Source organism: Alligator mississippiensis, chromosome 4, assembly GCF_030867095.1.
Source record: "Alligator mississippiensis isolate rAllMis1 chromosome 4, rAllMis1, whole genome shotgun sequence".
Taxonomy (NCBI): Eukaryota; Metazoa; Chordata; order Crocodylia; family Alligatoridae; genus Alligator; species Alligator mississippiensis.
The window spans coordinates 149,295,899-149,315,725 of NC_081827.1; the positions used below are offsets into that span (position 1 = coordinate 149,295,899).

The window sequence follows — 19,827 nt, forward strand, 5'->3', positions numbered from 1 at the left end:
TTATTTCTCATGGTCACTTGTTATGAAGCACCTACACACGTCTCACTCAGCAAAGTTCCCAGACCCAACCTGTCCTGGGCAGAAGCAAATTCCTTTGCAGTAGTTTATTTCCATTGTAGGATCCCCTCCTATAAATACAGAGACACACACATGAATGCACAAGAGCCATTGCTAAGAACTCCACTCTCCCCGCATGGGAAGAACCCACAAGTCTCCTCAGATGAAAAGGACTCTCAGAAGCCAAATTCGTTCCCTCCTGGGTCACATACATACACTCCCACAGCCAGGAGCCCCAACCCTGCCCTCTCCTGTCTCACAAAGAGTCTCTGTATGATAGCCCATGTATTGTGACTATGTACCGCCCTCACCTGAGCTCTCCACAGCTCATCTCGCTCATGAGCCACACGCCAGTGGGTGTCCCCCATCATGGCAATGAGCAAGTTCAGCATGAGGAGGGTGGCGATGACAGCAAAGGCAGAGTAGGTGATGCCATACATGAAAGGCAGGTCCACTTCATAGTTGGCAGGGCCATCGATGATAGTGAGGAAGAGCTCAAAGGTGCTAAAAAGTGCCATGGGGTAGTTATAGAAGTGTCCTAGTTCATCAGGATCCTGGGTCTGGAAGATGATGTAGAAAGCTAGCAGAGAGAAGAAGTGGAGGAAAAGTGAGAGGAAGGCTCTGTTTCCACTACCTGCTCCACCAGCTTCTGACAACCTACATTAAGTAACGAGGACAGAATCCAGCCCAAACACTGTAGCATGGTGGCCACCAATCCCAGGTGAATTCATCCCAGATGCAGGAAGGCATAGCCTGTTTTAATGGCTCTTTTGTGCACCCCACAAACTGTGGGAGTCACAGCACACTTAAAACCTAAGCGCAGTCCAGGGCTCTTCTTGCTATGTTCTCACTTCATGATGTATCCATAGATCACATCATCAGACTGAGTTAGCATAAAATAATCATGGCAACATCAGGCTGGGATTACTTATCATGACAAGGCAGGTACTAATCTGGGGCTACCCCACCCAGATCATGCAACATAGGACATGCTAGCCAAGGCATGAATGACACCATTACTGCTTTTCTTCCACCCACTGCCCCCATCTGGAGGAGATAGACATGTTCATCCTGTCTGAGATGTTGCTACTACTTTAGAACTGGGCTCAAGGCCCATCAGCCCCTAACTCTTTTCCCTCCATGTCCACTTGGCTGAGATCCCACAAAAAGGCTACCTTCTATGTAACTAAATCTGTGACTTCACAGGCAGGTAATGTCAGCCCATAAATGAGAAGATAGGCTGGCTAAAACTGAGGGAATTCACTAAGAGAGGAGATAGAGAAATGAGAAGCAAGGAAAAGCCAGGAAAAGGTGGAGACAAGGAAAATAAATAGCAAGGAGTAGGAAATAGAGGAAAAATACAACAGGCAGGGCCGCAGGTCCAAGCAGAACCAGCAGTACATAGGGAGCTCCAAAACTTCTCTTCAATCCTAACTCATAAAGGGAGTTAGGGTCTGAGCAGCCCTTTCCTGGCAGCTGCTCCATAAAGCCCTGTCCTTTACATTTCAAGAGCTTCCTCCTCAAGCCTCTACTATCTTGAAACTGCGTTTGTGCTGTTCCTTAAAGACTCCATCGATAATGTCACACCAACCTGATGCAAAGCCGAGGATCACCACTGCCATGAGCCAGCAGAAACGCATGAGGTCACCAAATATCATCTGCAGGTGGAACAAAGCAGCAGGCATAAGACCCAACAAAAGCAAAAGAAGGCAGGCGCTCCTGAGACTGAAGGGCTTTTCATATGTCTACAGAAAATAAGGCAGAAGGAACCATACAGCCTGACCACCTGCATAACACAGGCCAGAGCATTTCTTCCACTAAGCCCTGTATTGAGCCCTGAATCTGGTGTCTGATTGAAGCAGGCAGACCTCCAGACTTCATGTGAATACACCAAGGGGTGGAGAAGCCACCATTTCCTTTGGTAGTTTGTTCCATCAGATAAGCACACTCCCTATTAAAAGAATGTACCTGATTTCTAGCTTGAATTTATCTGGTGTCAGCTTCCATCCAGGGCTTCTTCATAAGTGTTACTTCACTAGGTTAAAAAACACTTTATGGTCTGGTATTGCCTCCTCAGAAAGGTATTTATGTGCCATGATCAGGCTGATTCTTGTTGATTCTTTTGGGAATCTAAACTAATTTAGCCATTTAAATTTCTCTTTACCAGGCATTTTTTTCCAGCCTTCAAACCACTTTTTGTCTCTCTCTGCTTTGTCCTTTCCCATTGTAGAACGTTCTTTTTAAAACGTGGAAGTCAGAACTGGACACAGTATTGCACTGTCAGGCTAACATGCACAGGTGTACAAATCAATCTATAAAATGCATTGTCTTAGACCAGTGATTCTGCCATGGCACCCTGGGTTTCATGAAATCCTTCTAAGGGCTACACAGGGTGCTATGCAATATTAGCACTGTTGGCTTTGCAAGTACCTATATATGATTCACAAGATAAACCCAGAAATTTCAAATAAAAATCTATAGTGTCAAAAGCATTCTGACCTGTTGTGGTCTTTCTGGGTTCTTTGCAACAGACAAATTGCTCTGTTATTCTTCCGTAATCAAAAAAAAAAAAAAGAGTGAAAGCTGGGAGTTGGCATTTTCTGAGGGTGCCTTCAGTTAATGAGGGGTCCCTTGAGTCTTAAAAGCTTGAGAACCATTATCCTATACAACATATTTTGTTTTTACTGTGCAGCCCAGGTTATTTACTATGACTGCTCTGTCCTCACCTCAATTTGACACTCCAGTCTTTATGTTGCCTGAGCATTTTATCAGCAGCACTACTGTGCTTACTTCCAGATCACTGATGAAGACAGTGAATAAGACCCTTCATTGTGTGGGCCCAAAACATAAGCCCCCTCCTTCCCTCCCCAGCAACATTTTTTCTTTCTATATGGTCCAGACAACTGCTTAGGGAGTGATTCTAGCTGCTGTTTAGTTCTTTTAGGTGGCTTGTGACACACTCCACACCCCCCACACCTCCATCCTGTTGTTGCTGCTGCCACCAACCCACTACCACCTCCTGGGCTCAGCATTTTCTAGTTATTACATGGACCCATGTGCATTCAAGGTCCAAAAGTCCAGACTTATTGTTAACTCTACACCCAGCAGTGGTATTTCTACTGTTGTATCATCAGCCCATCTACCCTGGTCTCACTTCCTACCATCCCAAATCAGATCTATGTTCCATACAGGCTGGTGCCTCTGTTACATTTGATCAGGTTGTTGGTTTACTTCCCCCAAGCTGCCTGTTTCTTATCCATCTAGTGCTTGGTGGTATGGGAATATTCTATAACTAGGAAAGAGGGTTCTTCATTTGCTCTTCCCACTGTCAGTTTGGAGAATTGCCTAAAAAATGTCTTCATCCTAATTATCCTTCAATATAAAGATCAACAGATGCATCTCAAGCAAAACTAAGGAAATTATTCTCCTGCTCTTCTTGGCATTGGTGAGGCCACAGCTGGACTACTGCACCCAGTTCTGGGCACCGCACTTCAAGAAGGATATGGAGAAGTTTGAAAGAGTCCAGGGAAGAGCCACTCATATGATCAGAGGCCTGAAGAGCAAGCTATATGAGGAAAGGCTGACAGATATAGGACTGTTCAGCCTAGAAAAGAGAGGACTTTGGGGGGATTTGGTGGCAGCTTACAAATATATCAGAGGAGAGCATTAGGGGCTAGGCAAACAACTATTCACTAAAGCACCCCAGGGGAAAACAAGGAGCAATGATCATAAGCTCATACATGAAGGTTTCAGACTGGATATAAAGAAAATCTTCTTTACGGTTCATGTGACCAGACTCTGGAATAGACTCCCAGCAGGGCTGGTGCAGGCACTTACCCTGGAGGTCTTCAAAAGGAGACTGAACGCACACTTTGCTGGGGTTATTTGACCCCAGCAGTCTTTCCTGGGTAGAGCAGGGGGGCTGGACCTGATGATCTCATGAGGTCCCTTCCAGCCCTAAACTTTTGTTAATCTGTGAATCTGTAAAATCCCTTCTACTTTACCATGTTTCCCCCTAGATCATCCTTTTACATGTAGACCAAAGCCATTCTCTCAAGACTCATATCCCAGCCCAGGATCCTCTGGGAAGGTGCTTCCACCTTGCCACATTTTCTGAGATATGATCTGAAGCATCTGGATACCTGCTGCTTAGGTTTCATTTCTCCCAACACCTCTATCAACATCTCTTTCTAACTCACAGCCAGCCAGTGTCTTACCTTTTGGATCATGATGGTGAAGGGACCCAGCATTTGAAAGCCCCGGGCAAAGTACATAACATTGCACCAGCCCAGCACCAGGGCAAAGGACATGGGGACCACCTCTCCATTGGTGCTGGTGAGACGCATCACCATGGTGACCAGAATCATACAGGCGTATGTAATGCTGCAGAGGAAGAAGAGGTAAAGCCAGGAAAATTAGAACCACACACCCGCACAACTTCCCCACCTGCAAACCCTCCAGTCTCTCCTCTACCCATCAAGAACCCCTTCCATCCCACTCCATAGCCTGTGTCCACCTCAAAAGGGAGCTGCATCAAATATTGAGGGGTGGCACCTTACATGATGATGTGGAAAGGCCCTCCCAGGATGGTCTGCCCGAAGTACTTGGTGGCTCCAACTCTGAAGATATCTGGAATCTAAGAGGGACATGCTGTTTAAATGGATTCAGTCAGTTCACATTCACAGACAAGATTATGGAGTGGAACTGGATCCCCTTACCTCCAAAATTAGTATCACAATGGCTCCTATCACTGTGATGAGCTCCCCCACCAGCCTGACATCATCCTCTGGAGTCACGTAAGATTCCTGAAAGAGGCCCCAGTTAGTTAAAAACTAAGAAGACCCTTAAAACCAGATTCTCTTCCACCTGCTAGGTGCTCAAGTCCACTTAGGCCCATGTGTGACGTCCTATTTCGCCCACTTAAGTCCCTGAAAAACTGTTAAAGAAAAAGGTGGGTGGGTCCTCCTCCTCCTCACTGCTTTTTGGGACTCAGTCTTTAGGCTGAGATGAGGCTGTGTTACAAAAGTAGATGCATTCATGACTTTTCATGGATTTGAACAGGGTGACATAGAACCATACTGAGGTGCCTACCTAACATGTGGACCAGTATCTGGCTCTTGACTCCACCTAAACTGGGCCAAATCCAGACTGCAGGGCTCCTCACTGTGGCTGCTAGAGCTGCTTTATTGGCACCAGCAGCCAGAGTTAATGCTGTTGCGGCCTCACCTCACCTCTGTCTTGCTGCAGCTGAAACAGCTGCTCTGGAAGCTGCAGCAGCAGCATTAACTCCTTTGCTGCTGTTGCCAACACGGAAGGTCCTTCAGTGTTGGCAGCAGCAGTGAAAATCTCCATGGGCTGAATGACCCAACTCCACTGGTCAGATCCTTCCTAGGCCATATGTTTGATGTTCCTGGTATAGAGGATCAAGCAGGACTATGGGAGGTGGAAAACTTGGTTTCTACTCCCAGTGCTAGCACTGGATGACTGCATAGTTGTCTGGGCCAAAAGGGCCTTCTATTTGTGTGTGCATCTAGAAATACCAGGGACACTGATTTTCAGAGATGCTGAGCATGGCAGCACCCACTGGAGTCAGCTGGGGCTATGGGTGTCTGGCACTCCTAATGAGGTATCTCAAATTGTGCCCTTTGTAAACTGTTGATAAAATGAGAGACCACCACTTTGGGAAGAGTTTTCTCCTAAATGTTGCAAGTAGTTTGGATCCACAGAGTGCCTGGTTATTATTACTAATAATATACTGTACTAGTATATCCTATTATTATACTATAATATTACTATAATTACTAAGAGGGAGTGGGGAGGCCAGAAACAGCAGAAGAAGGTGAGAAGTGGGAAAGGCAGACTGAGAAGAAAACACAGGTTAGCTCTGGTTGAATGGAGGTATAGGCCAAATCCTTCTTCCCATCTGTCCTCCTGATCCTGCCTTCCTCTGTACCACACCTGGGCTTCTGCCATCGCAGAATTCTTTATGCAAGTAGGAACAGTCTGGCACTGGGAGCAGTGGTGGCAGGGACCTCAATATGGGCTGTATCAGCCTGAGGGGCACACTGGCTACATATTCAAAATATCAGCCTGAAGCCAAGGCTGTACCATCCACTTCCCTATCTACTGTCCCATGATTGAGATGGATTACAGCTTGCTCAAGTGTGCCCACCTGCGCTGCACCCATGATTCTGAGTCAGTGCTGACCCCCAATTCCTGGGAAGAAAAGGGATGCAGGCAACAGCATCTGTAAATGGCTGCAGGGATCATTTTGCCTGCATTGGTCTAGAAACCCCTGTGAGCTCTTATAGGGCATGAGGCTCTGAAATGGTGCCAGAAATGTAATGTTGCACAGAATGTACCTGTAGCATTTTCTGGATATAGATGGTGTTGTCCCTCTCATCTGTTTTGTTGCTGTACCGTTGTTTCAGGGGCCGGTAGACACAGCACATGGTGAAGCAAATCATGTAGAGCACATAAAACAATGCCAAGATGCAGAAATAGGGCCGCCCATACTTATTCCACTTCAGGCTCACCAACTCAGTCACAGGGGTAAGATCTAAGATCCGACGGGCCTGGGAGACAAAAAACAGACTTATCTCATTCCAGTCCACTGCTCAAGAAACAAACTAACTCACAAACGAACCACTGCCTGCACCCAGTGAAGTACCGCTGTATGATAAACTGAACAAGAATGGGCCCTTCCACTCTTGTGCCTGTACTTTTCTACCTGCCAAGTGCAGAGGAATGACTCGAATGAGGGAGGCATAGGCTGTGGGAACAGGTCAGAATTTGCCCCACTGACAAGTAGAAAATAAGCTGCCAGTAAACCGGTCCAAAGCACGTTGCTGGTACATTCACTTTGCAAGTAACTGGATATCCTGCCCTGCCAAAAACAGAAAAACTGAGGAGTGTAGAAGGAGAAGAGGCAGGGACCACAGTCCTGCTGGACACTCACAAGGCTGAAGTGCTTTTCTTTCTTGGTCCCCATAAGTGTCCAGTTTTGCTTGTTACATGGCATTTTTGGCACTTGGATCTCCTAAGATACACTATTCCTGGACACACAGCCCTGCACACATGAAGGACTACACAGTCATGACAAATGAACATTTTGTTGCTGCCAGTCTGAGTACATACGTATGTCCAGCACTAGAATTATTCTGGATGTGTTAGTAAGAGCAGTGCCCTATAGACATCCAAAAATGTCCACTTACACAACTAAAGAAGAAGGGAGGCCCACCCTTGATCATAATAAGCTTTTCTAAGAACAGCCTGAGGCCCATATGAAAGTACACTCCACCTTGAGCTCTGTCATACCAGATTACTAGAGTGCTGAAATGCTTTGAGATGAGTGGGATACATTACAGCTGAAGTACTTGCTTTGCCCAGCATACCTCTCTCTTCTTGGTGGTGACAATGAGTTCCAGGAGAGACAGGTCATCTCCCCAGGAATCAATCTCCGTGAGGTCATATAGGGTGGAGGTCAAGGGGCCAAAGGTCCACTGGATGTGCTTTCTTTTCTGCATAAGGTGCTGGAACATCTGGTCAGCAAAAAGGGAAGAGCTGGCTCAGACACCCTTGTGGGAGGCTGTAATTCATTTGCCAAAACTACCTTCCCTTTGAAAACATCTCAGGACTTTAAATTTGCTTGCCTTAAAATAAGCTCTGAGAACACTCCTCTATGAAAGCCTTGCAGGCAGGGTGTTGGGCTGTGATCTCATCAGGTTCTCAAGCTAAGTACATTTGAAATGGATATGCTGCTTGTGGATGGGGGATTTCCAATGAGAACCAAGCCATCTGTGGTGGAAAAAGGGCTCCTTTCTTCTCTCCTCTAAACCAGCGCTCACCCAAAGGCCAATGTCCTAAGGCCATGGGACAGGGTACTCAAGAGGAGGTGTTTTATTTCCTAAATCCCTGCTGATCCCTCTCTGGGGTTCAGGACATGCTGCTAGAGATACAGGGGTTGGTGATCTTCACCCTGAAGCAGCCCAGAACCAGTGGCCCCATACTTCCCCTTGCAGTGTCAGAGGAAAGGGGTTTAGGGGTGTAGGTTGTAGACAGTACACTTCCCCTCCAGTGACACTGGCCTTTGGTGACACCGACACAGAGCAGCAGCTGTGTTTCACTGCCTACTGCCTCCCACCCCGCTACCCCAAGGCCCCTGTGGGCAAGTGAATCCCAGAAGGTCCATATGTAAAACACTTTGGGATTCTTTGTCTGCATAGGAAATGCCCGAGCAACATCAGTTACTATTAGGAAAGTCAAGTGCCATGCACAAACTCACCACAGTGTTGCCCTCCACCCCAGCCAGCTTGAATGCAGTGAGCCCCTCACTGTTGGGGATCAAGTCCAGGGCTTCCAGCCCCCCACCACCCTTGTCATAAGAGAGGATCAGGTTGTACATCTGGCAGGCAAAGTTCTTGTTGGGCTGGAGAACCAGGATGTGAAGAATGGTGTTACCTGTCATGGGGGGATATGAGGAGAGGATGTTGATTGAGATGGGAAAAGCAATCACTTACTGATCTTAGCAGATTCTCTGACAAGCAGAACACAGACCCTGCCCTGGCCTCATTGAATGCCTCATTGGCATTCTGTGTGACTGCACATTATGAACAGATCAATGGGAAATTATGGGAAAGCAGCTACCAGCTAAAGTTCTTCGAACTCCAGCAAGCTCTATAGACTGGCGGTGTTTTATCTATGCAGGTGTCTGTGTAAGTTCCAATTTAGGACAAGTGATCCTGAAACAGATCCATCTAGACACCTCGGATATCACTGCCTCACTAATTGCAATCCTTCTCCCTCCCAAGGGCTCAGTTAGTATCTTTCATTATTTTGAAACATTTAGTTCTTGCCTTCTTTCTTCACATAGTCAAGCTGCCTGTGATGTGCCTTGCTGCAGAGCAGAGATAGGACTCTGGGGTAGTGAACTTCAGTAACAAAAGATGACTGGGCAAGCCTGGCATGAATCCGGGGCACTGCCTAAGGCAGGCGTGCTGAAATGGAGTGGAGGGGGGCACCTCATTCTCCTGCCCCCATTATGCATATTGACAGCCAAAAGGGAGGTGACATCTCCCCCCAGCAGTAAACCCCCAGCTGCTTCTGCACATGCACCGACACCACTTTTCTGTCATGCCCACTGATGGGATGGAGGAGGGAATATACAGTGTGTAAGGTGAGGGTATTGCAGGTGGATGGGGTGGGGAGGCAGTGCAGTATTGCCCAAGGCACAGACTGGCCAGTTACAATTCTGGTGAACCTAAAGGGAAACCGCTAAAAAGCCTGCTGGACATAGGCAGACCTGCAGCTTGCCCTCATTCTGGGTCTCACGCACAGTCCATGCTGCCCCATTTCACCACCCAAGATCCCCTTAAGGCTTATTTTGGACCATGCTTTTATGGAAAGGTCTGGCAAGTATAGTCATGGCCTTATCACTGTCTCCCCTTTCTGTGTTTCAGCAGACCTGCTCAGCCTCATGTGTAAGGTTTCCAAATTCAGGCACAATCCCGTAAAGGGGGACTCAGAGTTTGCTCTCAAAGCACGTTGAGAGTGGCATCTTACCCAGGGCATCTTGTGCTCTGATGTCCGCTCCATTTTCTATGAGCAACCGTACGATCTCCTCACTTCCTCCACAGGCAGCAAAGGATAAAATATGCTCCCCTATAAGAGCAAGGAAACAGAGTGCAGAAAGTTAAGCCCAAGAGTTGGGAGAGGAAGCAACAACAATCCCAAGCAAAGGCACTCTTTCCTCCACCCCCAAGAACAGTGTGCTTTGAAATTCCTCTGCCCACTGCATCCAAAAGTGCTTTGTAGAACTACCCCAAAGGGAAGGGAAAAAAGATCAAGAAGCTCTGCCAGGGTGAGAGGAAAGATACAGATTGTTTCATAGGAAAGGAACAGCAGGTGACACAAGGAGATGGATGGAAGTTTCACCTAAAGCAAAAGATCCCAAATGAAGGGCTCCTGCCCCAATAGTGGGACAGAAGAGGGAGAAGATCAATGTCACCCAACTGGAGGGTGCTGGGTTAGATGGGTCATGCAGGAAGCAGCAAGCACTTTGAGGCTGAGTGGTGCAGATCCATGAAGTACTGGAACTCAATATAGTTTGCAGCTGGATCCTGGTATGAATGAGAACGCAGTGGGGCTGTTGGAGGAAGAGCAGGAGGAGGCAGTTGCCATGAGCTAGAGGCTGAAGAACTGGGACTCCATGGAGTCACAGTAAGGGGCATGGTAGCAGGAACAAGCCAGATTGAGCCAGGGTTTAATACTGGCCCTCCCACAGCCATTTTCCCTTGTGTCTTCAGAAAACAAATGCACAACCAGTGTCTGCCCATCACCTTTTGGGAAGTGGAGGAATTGATTAGGAGGAAAGGTTAAAACAGCTAGGTCTGAGCCACACAATTGCGAGAACCCATAGAAATAGAAGCCTTAACTGTTTACGAGTTCCACAAGGGAAATCTCCCAGGAAGGAGAGGAAATGCTTAGGCTGGTCTTAATTGAGACAGCTTGGAGTTAAGAGGGAAAAACATGACAAATGTAGATGTGCAGGCTTAGGTTTCAAGGAAAGGGAACTTCACTCTGTGCAAAGAAACAGTACACTACCTGCGTAACACTTCAGTACCACTTAAGACCTCAAAGCAGAGCGTAAGTGGGATGTAAAGGAGTGAATCAGCTTTGCAATGCACTATTCATGGGGGTGACTTTCACCCTAAGAGGACAAAATTGCTTTGCTGACAGCAAGACATAAAATGCTCCGATTTCTACTGACAGCAGCACCAGTGAGGGAAGGATCAGGACCAGTGGATTTTGTTAGGAAAATCTCTGGCTAAATCTCTTTCTCTCTCTTTTAAACCAATCACATGAAGAGATTAGTGCCCTTCTTTTTGAAGCTCTCTTGCTTTTCCCAATCGGCGATTAAACAATGGCCCAGCAGCAGATTTTCAAGAGAATATTAAAAACCCTCAGGGACGGCAAGTTCAAGGATGCCAAGTTTCTGTGGGAGGGGATTTGAACTCTAACAGGAGAAAAAGTGGATTAGGAGAGTGGAATTCTATGCACCTTTCCTCTGTGCCCGTGGATGCAGACACAGACAGACACGTGCACACACACAGACATGCACACATGTCTTTCCAGGATTTTTCAAATTCTTCTAAACTGAAATTAATGAAGGCTCATTAAAAAAAGGATAGTAAATTTCCCTCTGACACATGGTTTGGTTACCACCAGAAACAGAAGCATAAAGCCTCCCAAGAACAGAGTGGGCCAGAGAATCTGCTGTGATAAAGCAACAGAGTGCTAATGGAGAAAATCATGCAACTCTGAGCTACATCCACTGAGTGCCAGAAATGCCACTGGAGAAATGGACTGTGGAATTAAACAGTGGGAAAGTCCTGTTTCAGTCCAGCTCTATCTGTGTTGCAGAGGACTCCCTGCCCTGCAAGGGTAATTCAGCTGACTAGCTGGGGAACAGAAAGCCCTGCTGGCCTGTAGTTTTGCTGGATTTGTAGGTTTTTAGTTAGGGACCTCTTATGTCTCCCTATCTTGCTGCTAGCAGGAGGATTCATAACATTGCAAGGGTGAGCTTGGTGCATGAGACAAACCAGTCTCATGTGTTAAGGAACAACCTCACTTGTCACCAAGTACACTGCGAACACTTCTGCTCCACCTCTTTATTGCCCTCCAGCACTTACTCTCTTTCCAGTTTTGAATGACCCCTACTTAAAGATTTCCGCTAATCTCCTGGGAGAAATACTTCACAGCCTGAGGTCCTTGAACTTAGGGATTGTGTCCTCTTATTTCACCTACACTTCCTCACTGTAAAAAATGTCTCTGTTAGACACCCTGCACTCTTTTTAACAGTTCCTTTCCTTCTGTGGTTCAGGCTTCTTGAGACAATGAGATGATAAAACTTGGATGCTAGAGAGATGAAGGGATGAGAGAGTGGATGGGCAAGTCAGTGTGATGAAGAAAAAATGAAGATGTGCACATACTGTGGCAAAGTCCTCTGGTATCTGCAGTGCTGCACTTCAGAAAGAGTGAAACTCTGTGGCAGCCTCAGATCATATCCTTTTAGATGGAGGCTTTTGCTGAATGAACAGTATCATCAGCTCAGAGCCCTCTGCATTTTATTCCATGGCTAGACTGAGAATACCTTGCTGACACTAACTGCTGTCTTTCTCTATGGCAGTGGGTTTCAATGTTTTTAGACTCCAAGCACCCCTTATTAGATAAAGGCTGCTTGGAAAATGTCAGCTGTAAGCTTTCACTTATTTTTTTGACTATGGAAAAATGAAAGAGCATTTCTTCTGTTGCAAAGAATTCAGAAGGTCTACAACAGGTCAGAATAGTTTTGGCATTATTGATTCCTGTTTGAAATCTCTGGGATTGACCTGTGAATCATGTGTGGCACCACTTAACACCTGTAAAAGGATCTCAAGGCACCACAAGGCTCTGTGTTACCCTGGTTGAGAATCACTGCTCTATGGGTAGGCCTGCTGAAAGCAGGAGGAACTTCTGTCACGAGATACTGCTCACTAAGAGGAAGGGACTTGCACAATCTGTCCCTTTGCATTTCAGTTCTGTTTGTGTTTCAGTGCCCTTTGGTTGTATTACCATCAGCATGCTGCCTGATTCTGTGTTGGGACATCTGGTACTTTGAGAACCTGAGAAAATTTGGGATTAGCATAGGAGCTGCTAGAATGGACCACAGGGAAATAGCTACATTTCTTATGTGAACATTGCCAGAATTAGATCCCAGGCTCAGCTCCATGTTTAAAATGACTGGTCTTTTCCAGACTGGTCCTTTTCAGAGCTGTAGTTTTAGGCTGCCTGCAGACTCAGACAGACATCACTCCATTGATTTATACTTCAGTTCCAACTGCAAGGGCTGAGATGTAGGATGCATCTACATAGGCAAATGGACTTCTGAAACACTGCTCTGGGCAGAGTGCAGATTGCCTGGACATTCTGTAGCTAGGCATTTCCACAGCACATGAGGTCTCACTGACAGCGGAGAGATGGCTGGATGGCAGAGAGGGAACAGACAGAAATAGACCCAGATAGTTCATGGAACCCCAAATGGGACAGTGAAGAAGAATCTGGGGGCAGGAGAGGTCTACAGATGGGGCTATACCAAAGTAGATGAGGCTGTGGCTGCTGTGCCTGAAGACGTATCCCGTGGCCCGTGGGTTATTGATATCAGCCCCCTTGTCCAACATTGCCTTCACCAGGCTGAAGTTCTTATTCACCACTGCAATGTGGAGAGCCGTCTCACCTGCAACACACAAAAAGATCTCTTTGGTGCTATCCGCATCACACTAAAAGGCCCCGAGATGCTACAGAAACCAATCCCACCGGTCATGTCTACATGTTCATTAATGTCCAGTAGTTACTGCACATTTAATTTAGTACTTGCTTAATGAAGCACTAAGTAAATGCACAGTAACTACAGTTAATGCACAGTAACACCAGCAAATGCCTTTTTAGTGACTGTGCAGTACCATATTAGCACTATCTGTGCTGTGACGTGCTACTACGCAGTGTTATTAGGCTATTGAGCATTACGTGTCTCATGTAGGCCACTGTGAATAACTGAGAAACTCAACTGGGAAAAGACAGGTTTTTTCCAAGGGCATCAAACACTGCTTTCCCATGGAATTGCAGAGGCATGTGAGTGTCTAATTTACCGAAGGTTCCTTTGAAAATCCATGCTCTATCTCATTTACATGGATGGCACAGTGACTTTAGGGAAAATGATTTAGATTCAGGCCAGTTTAACAGAATTGCACCCAGTTTTTCCTGAACACAATCTTAGTTTCTTAGCCCAAAGGTGTGGAATTGGCTGCTGTTGAATATGAACAACATGCACCATAGTTCCTTCTCCCAATTCTCATTTACATGTTCTGGTGTCTTGTTAACGTTAGTTGTGGCCCTACTCATATTGTACATATCTGTAATACTTTCCATTATCTGAAGAGCTCAAAATACTTTGCAAAGTACTAAATAAACCCCTTGTTCCACTCATGTGCAGGAGCTTGAAATCATAAACCTTCTTTTACAGATAGAAAAACCAAGGCCCAGGGAAACCAAACAACTTGCTCAATAACAGACAAACAGCCAAGAATCCAAGTCACTTACTTCCTAGTTCTCTATTCAAACCACTAGATCACACACCCTCCTTTGTGCAGCCTGTTTTTTGGGGAAGGAGGGGGCAACCCTTAAGCAGCACAGAATACCACCACTGCTCTTTCTTGGTGCAGAAATGTTCCACAGAGCACTCGCTGGGGTAGAATGTGAAGTCCGAATTGAAATTTACTCCAGACAGTGGGATTAATAGTCAGGCCTGGATGTCCTGTGCTTCTCGTCTCTTCTCAAAGACCACGGGGCAGCACTGCATTCCCCTAACAGCATGTGACTAGGCAGTGGGGTTAGGCATGACTCAGAGGACAACTTTCTTCCCTGATTCTCCCCACTTCCTGTATCAGATCTCACTAACCTGACTTTCTGCAGTACCAAGTTCAGTTCGAATGCAGATGGACCAGTATCAGCTGCCAAAGATTGGAATGACTCTCTGCATAACACGGTTGGGACAAAGAACCTGAAGCACTTCAGGGTGAAGCTTGACAGGATTATGGAAAGGACAGTGTAACGGGACAGCGGTATTCTCGGATTGATATAAGGAGTCAAGCATTTGCAATCTCCATAGTAAAGGTGTCTGGAAATCCCATGGGCTTCTGCCCACTTTATTGACTTCTGCATGTGTACTTTCCCTCCTCGCTTCCTTCTGAATCATTGGACATAGGAGCACAGCTAGAGGTGGGAGTTTAGGATAAGGTGGCCTGGTGATCCTGCCAGTACATAGGAATCTATCATATACCGAACTGGAGGGCCTTGATCTTCTGCTTGGTCAGACCAGTTATCAGACTTGGGGTCAGGAAGGAACTTTTCTGTCAAGTCAGACTGGCAAAGGATTGTGGGTTTTTTTTTTCCTTGCATCTGTGTTGAGAGGCACCTTCCCCTTCCTAAGACCATCTGGACATATCTTAATCTAATAAGTTCAGTGGCAGGCAATCAGCAGTGCCCTTGCCTGTCCTGTGGCACTTTGTGGCTGCTTTGTGGTTGTAGTGTGTGAGGAACTAAAGTGCATGATTTTTAGGACACGTTTTGGATAAATGGTTGCCTGCAAACTGCAGGACACTAGACTCAACAGCCCAAGAGGCCACTTCTAGTCCTATATTCCTGTGAAATAATACTACTTCCCACAACACTTAGACTTGGAGGTTTTCCCATGCAAAACTTGTCTCTGCTTAGTTATGAGTCAGGGCATACTCACTGAGCCCTGAGCGGGAGCTGGTAAGAGGCTATCCTCCCAAGATAAAGTGAATTTTTACATGCACCTATTTCAAAGGCACATAGCATAAATTCTGGTTCCTGGAGGCCTACTGGGAATCGAAGGAACCGAAGGGTGCTGAAAGTGCTGTGATGTAGAAGTAAAAAATGACTCCTAAAACAGGTCATTTATAAAGGGCTCTTTAGAATATGGAAACAAATGTAACATGGGCACAGATACTGTATCACATCACACCCAGCCTGGGCTCTTGACCCTTGCCCACTCACTTTGCCATTCTTACCTGCATAGAGTTCTGATGTCATGGCTTCATTGATGAGATCAGGAGCAGCATCCATCAGAATCTGTGCAGCCTCCACATTATCGTACAAGGCAGCCACATGAAGGGCTGTCTCCCCTGTGGCACCTAGACAGAGAAGGTCATATATCTCTGTGGGGGTCATATGTTCCTCTGCCAATCTCGCAGAGAGACATTCTACCAAAAGGAACGAATCTCAGGGCATCCCATTTTTCTCCCAACCTAGCAATGTCACTTTCAGCTATGGTTTTGGAAACATTTTTAACCTCCTACCTCCAGTCCCAGGGCCTCATCTCCTTGCAGGTTACCTATTGCTAGTTAGTGGAGGGGGGCCCCTACCTCTCTGATGAATATCAGAGGCACTACAGGCAAGCAGCTTCTGGATGGCTTGAACATCATTCTCCTTTGCTGCTCGAAGCAGGGGAGACTCCCAGATCCTGCAGCAAGAAAAAATGGTAGTTTACCACCTTATTACACATAGGAAAGGATTTCTGCCATGTCAATAAAAGAGCCTTCAAAGCAGAATACAGTATTTTATTACCAAGGTTGCATGCAACTGGGAAATGTTAACAGACTGAGACAGACACACACACCCAAGAGCAGTGGACTTTCAGTGGACCAGTCTCTTTGTATAAGTAAAGAGAGTGCAGCCCACTTTCAGAAAGACTGTAGTCCTGACAAAAGATATCACAAAGGAAATACAAGAAGCAAGAATTCTTGGGTGATATCTTTTATTGGACCAGCTGTACGACTGGTGTAGCCATAGGCAAGCTTTTGGCTATCACAGTACCCTTCCTCAGGCTTTCCTCACCTCAGCACTCACAAAGGAAATATAATTCTGGCTCAGCTAATAACTTATGGTTCCAGGTAATTTCTACAACACTTATAATATTTGTCTGGAAATCATTGATATTTGGACTTTGCCAAGTAGCAGGTGTCAAATTACTCCTGATTCCCATGCTGCCAAGCCCACAGCCCATCCAACAGGCTACTTTTGAACACGCAAGAGGAGTTCAATCCATTCTCTGGATGACTACAAACTGCTGAATTTCCATTTCAAATTCACTTGCAAATCTTACGGTTATAGTCTGGTATGTCGGATCAGTAACTCCTGTCAAAGCAGGGGGCCAACAACCATGCTTATCTCTCTCTGACAGATGGAAATGCACAGTTGATTGACACCGCATAACACTCTGGGCTCAATTCTGATCTCATGCCAGTTTTGCCCAGGTGTAAATCCATTGATTTCTGTGCAGTTAAATATGATTAACATGGGTGTAAAATGACAGCCTAAGCAGGCCCTTGGAATCCGGGTAAGTGTAGAAATGCAGGCTGGAATAGTAAAATAAGTAAAGGAAACCATTCACACACTCTAGGCAAGCAAAAAAGCAAGCATTTGTAACAAGAGATGCTAAAGAAGTTCTGTGGCCCAGTGGGGATATCCCCACTATATTGCTGACAATGACTCTGGAGCAATACAAGAAGAAATGCCTTGGAGAATCACTCTCAGTTTTTACAGTGAGCCCTGTGCTTCCTGACACAGAATTGTAGGAGTTCACTGCATGAGTGTGAATGCTCCCATAGGTCAAGCCTAATGAAAATAGTTTCAGGCTTTGGTATATGGGACTCCAAAGACTGGGGAGAGAGGTTCAACAGCAGAGGATGTGGCTTTGTGTGGCAGCATACAGGTTTCCCTCGCTTTATGCTGTACATGTGTTCCTGGAAAACAGCGCATAACTCGAATTCGCATAAAGGGCACTCACTTTACAATGTAACAAATAGGGATACATTCAAAGACCTCAACTTTACTGATCCCCAGACCCATTTCTACCACTTTTACAAGACTATTTTGGTACACAGCAATGGCAGACAGTACACACAAGCACAGGGCACTGTCATAATGGGGATGGCAACTACAGAAACACATGTCTCAGACAATGAGCGAGGAGCACCGATCCCTATACAAGTCTATATTTTGGTGTGGGTCACTCCCACAATGCACTGCACAAAGCAGCTGTCTGCGGGCTTCCACCACACCGATCACATAACAGTGAATTTACCTCGCATATAACAAATTTTTGGTATAAAAAGGGTCATCATATAAGAGTGAATTTTCACATACAGAACCCACATAAAGCAAGGGAAACTAGTATTGTGATTTGAGTTTCAGGTGAGTGGCTATGATAACAACTCTCTAGAAAATGACAGTATCTGAAAACAATCTGCCTGGCCAGATTAGGGAGACTGTGATAGCCCATTACCTTATAAAACAGCAACTTTTAACTCTGCATGTCTGCTTTCTGGAGCCTTGTTCTCTTACCTCAGGGGATGAGTAACTCCATTGACATCAATGGCAGAACAATGATGTTTTAAATTTACATAGTACCCTATAGTTGTGAGGTGTAAAGACCTGCAAAAACACCGAGTCAAGCCTCAGAACACCTTCTGGAAGGTGGTGTCTTGATTCCCTCAGTTGATAGATCTGGCAACTGAAGCACAGAGTAATTTCATGAGTTGTGCAAGTCAGTGATAGAGCCAGAAGCAGAACCCAAGATGTCTCCGCTCCTGAAGTTTTGCTCTAACCACTGGACCACACACCCAGAATGCAAAGAGGAAGCTATTGGAGAGCCAAACCCTGCATCTGCCCTGAGCTCTCGTTAGCTGCCAAGGAAGCTCCATCTTAATGTAGAGTGTAATGATCACACTGGAATGTTTGAAAATAAAGGCACCATTGTCAATGCAAATAAAAAAACTAAAGGGAAAAAGGGGTTGGCAGTGCGCCTGCTGTAATTAAGTAAAATGTGAGGAGACAGACACGGCAGTGCAGGGACTCTGCATGGACTCATCCCGCCAGCTTCGCCTGCCAAAGCCAAAAAGCAGCTTCCTCATCAGTGGCTTATTAACTTTAAGTAAGACAAGGTGATAGCCCAAGGAAATGTACTAATGACAAGCGGTGTCACGTTTCACATATGAGCCACCTCCAGCAGCCCCAGGTACAACAAGCCATGATCAGGAGGCCAGGAACAGTAGGGCAGGGCTGAGGTCATTGGCAGGACCACAGGCGGGAGCAAGCCAGAAAACAAAAGAAGAGGCTGTAATTCTGAATACAGGTCAGTACCGTGGCAAGGCAGTTTGGCACCCAGGGCAAAGCCCACAGCAGCAGCCTGCCCTCACCCTGCACACAGATCTGGGGGGCTCTTGCCCCCCCCCCCCCCCATGTTTGCCCAGGAGTGCACACAACAGCAGGAGCTGCCCTTCCCCTGTCCCTGCACCCCCCCAAATAAGCCTCTCATGGCTGCATCCCATACCCTGCCCCAGCTGGGCAGTGCCTGTTGGCACCCCTTCACTTCAACACTGGGGGCAGATGCCCTGCTTGCTTCCCCCCCCCCCCCCCTTGCTACAGCACTGATACAGGGGCTTCAGCACAGCTGTCTGAGGTGAGGGAATGGAGTAGGAAAGGGAGGGTCTACCCCTCAATGCTGACTTGACACAACACAGCTGTGGGGAAGAACCCGAGGCTGGAAGAGCAGAGGGATACAGATCAACACTAGGTGCCCTGGAAGAGAAAAGCCTGCTCAGCACCTGCTATACACCACTCAAGCCAGTGCAGCCATCTCTCCAGTCTTCTGAGCCATACAATCTCTACCCTCTTATAAAGTAAGGCCATATAGCAGTAACACCCACTACATTGTTTTGCAGGATCCAGGAATGGGTCTCTGGCAGTTGCCCAGCATCTGCTGCCCTGTGCAAGGGGAAATGAAGCCTTCACACATGCACACACAGGGGCTCCAATAACACAGTGGGGGTCCTACACCCTCTGCAACCATCCTGCTCCACAGGTCTATAGGGAACATTCAAAGAAAGGTTGGGAGGCATCATAGCTCCCAGTCCCCATCTACACACTAAAGAAAATGGATCCTGGGAGTTAAGCCACCTAATCCTAGAAGACATGTCTAGCTCAGAGCTCCAGACCAAAATGGGGAAACCCTTCCTCCATGGTCCCTACCCATACTCAACCTGAAAAATGTCCCCTTTGTCTAAAGAAAAAACATTAGCCCTACTTTCTGTCTTAATTTATCCCTCACACAGATATTTGCACCTTATGATATTTGCAGATATCATGGAC

At 46.4% G+C, this 19,827-nt stretch overlaps 1 protein-coding gene across 2 annotated transcripts in view; it reads right to left on the minus strand.

Moving 5' to 3' along the window:
* LOC102570188 (transient receptor potential cation channel subfamily V member 6) overlaps nt 1–19,827 on the minus strand; it is a 63,107-nt gene that overhangs the window by 7,864 nt on the left and 35,416 nt on the right. For both annotated transcript variants that reach the window (XM_006271798.3, XM_019488527.2), the window contains exons 2-13: nt 16,041–16,138; nt 15,687–15,809; nt 13,190–13,330; nt 9,619–9,717; nt 8,342–8,517; nt 7,452–7,598; nt 6,420–6,632; nt 4,776–4,862; nt 4,617–4,693; nt 4,275–4,440; nt 1,649–1,715; nt 369–637 (exon numbers count right to left, since the gene is read on the minus strand). In XM_006271798.3, the coding sequence (XP_006271860.2) occupies nt 369–637; nt 1,649–1,715; nt 4,275–4,440; nt 4,617–4,693; nt 4,776–4,862; nt 6,420–6,632; nt 7,452–7,598; nt 8,342–8,517; nt 9,619–9,717; nt 13,190–13,330; nt 15,687–15,809; nt 16,041–16,138 (1,663 nt within the window). The remainder of the gene's footprint in view (nt 1–368; nt 638–1,648; nt 1,716–4,274; nt 4,441–4,616; nt 4,694–4,775; nt 4,863–6,419; nt 6,633–7,451; nt 7,599–8,341; nt 8,518–9,618; nt 9,718–13,189; nt 13,331–15,686; nt 15,810–16,040; nt 16,139–19,827) is intronic.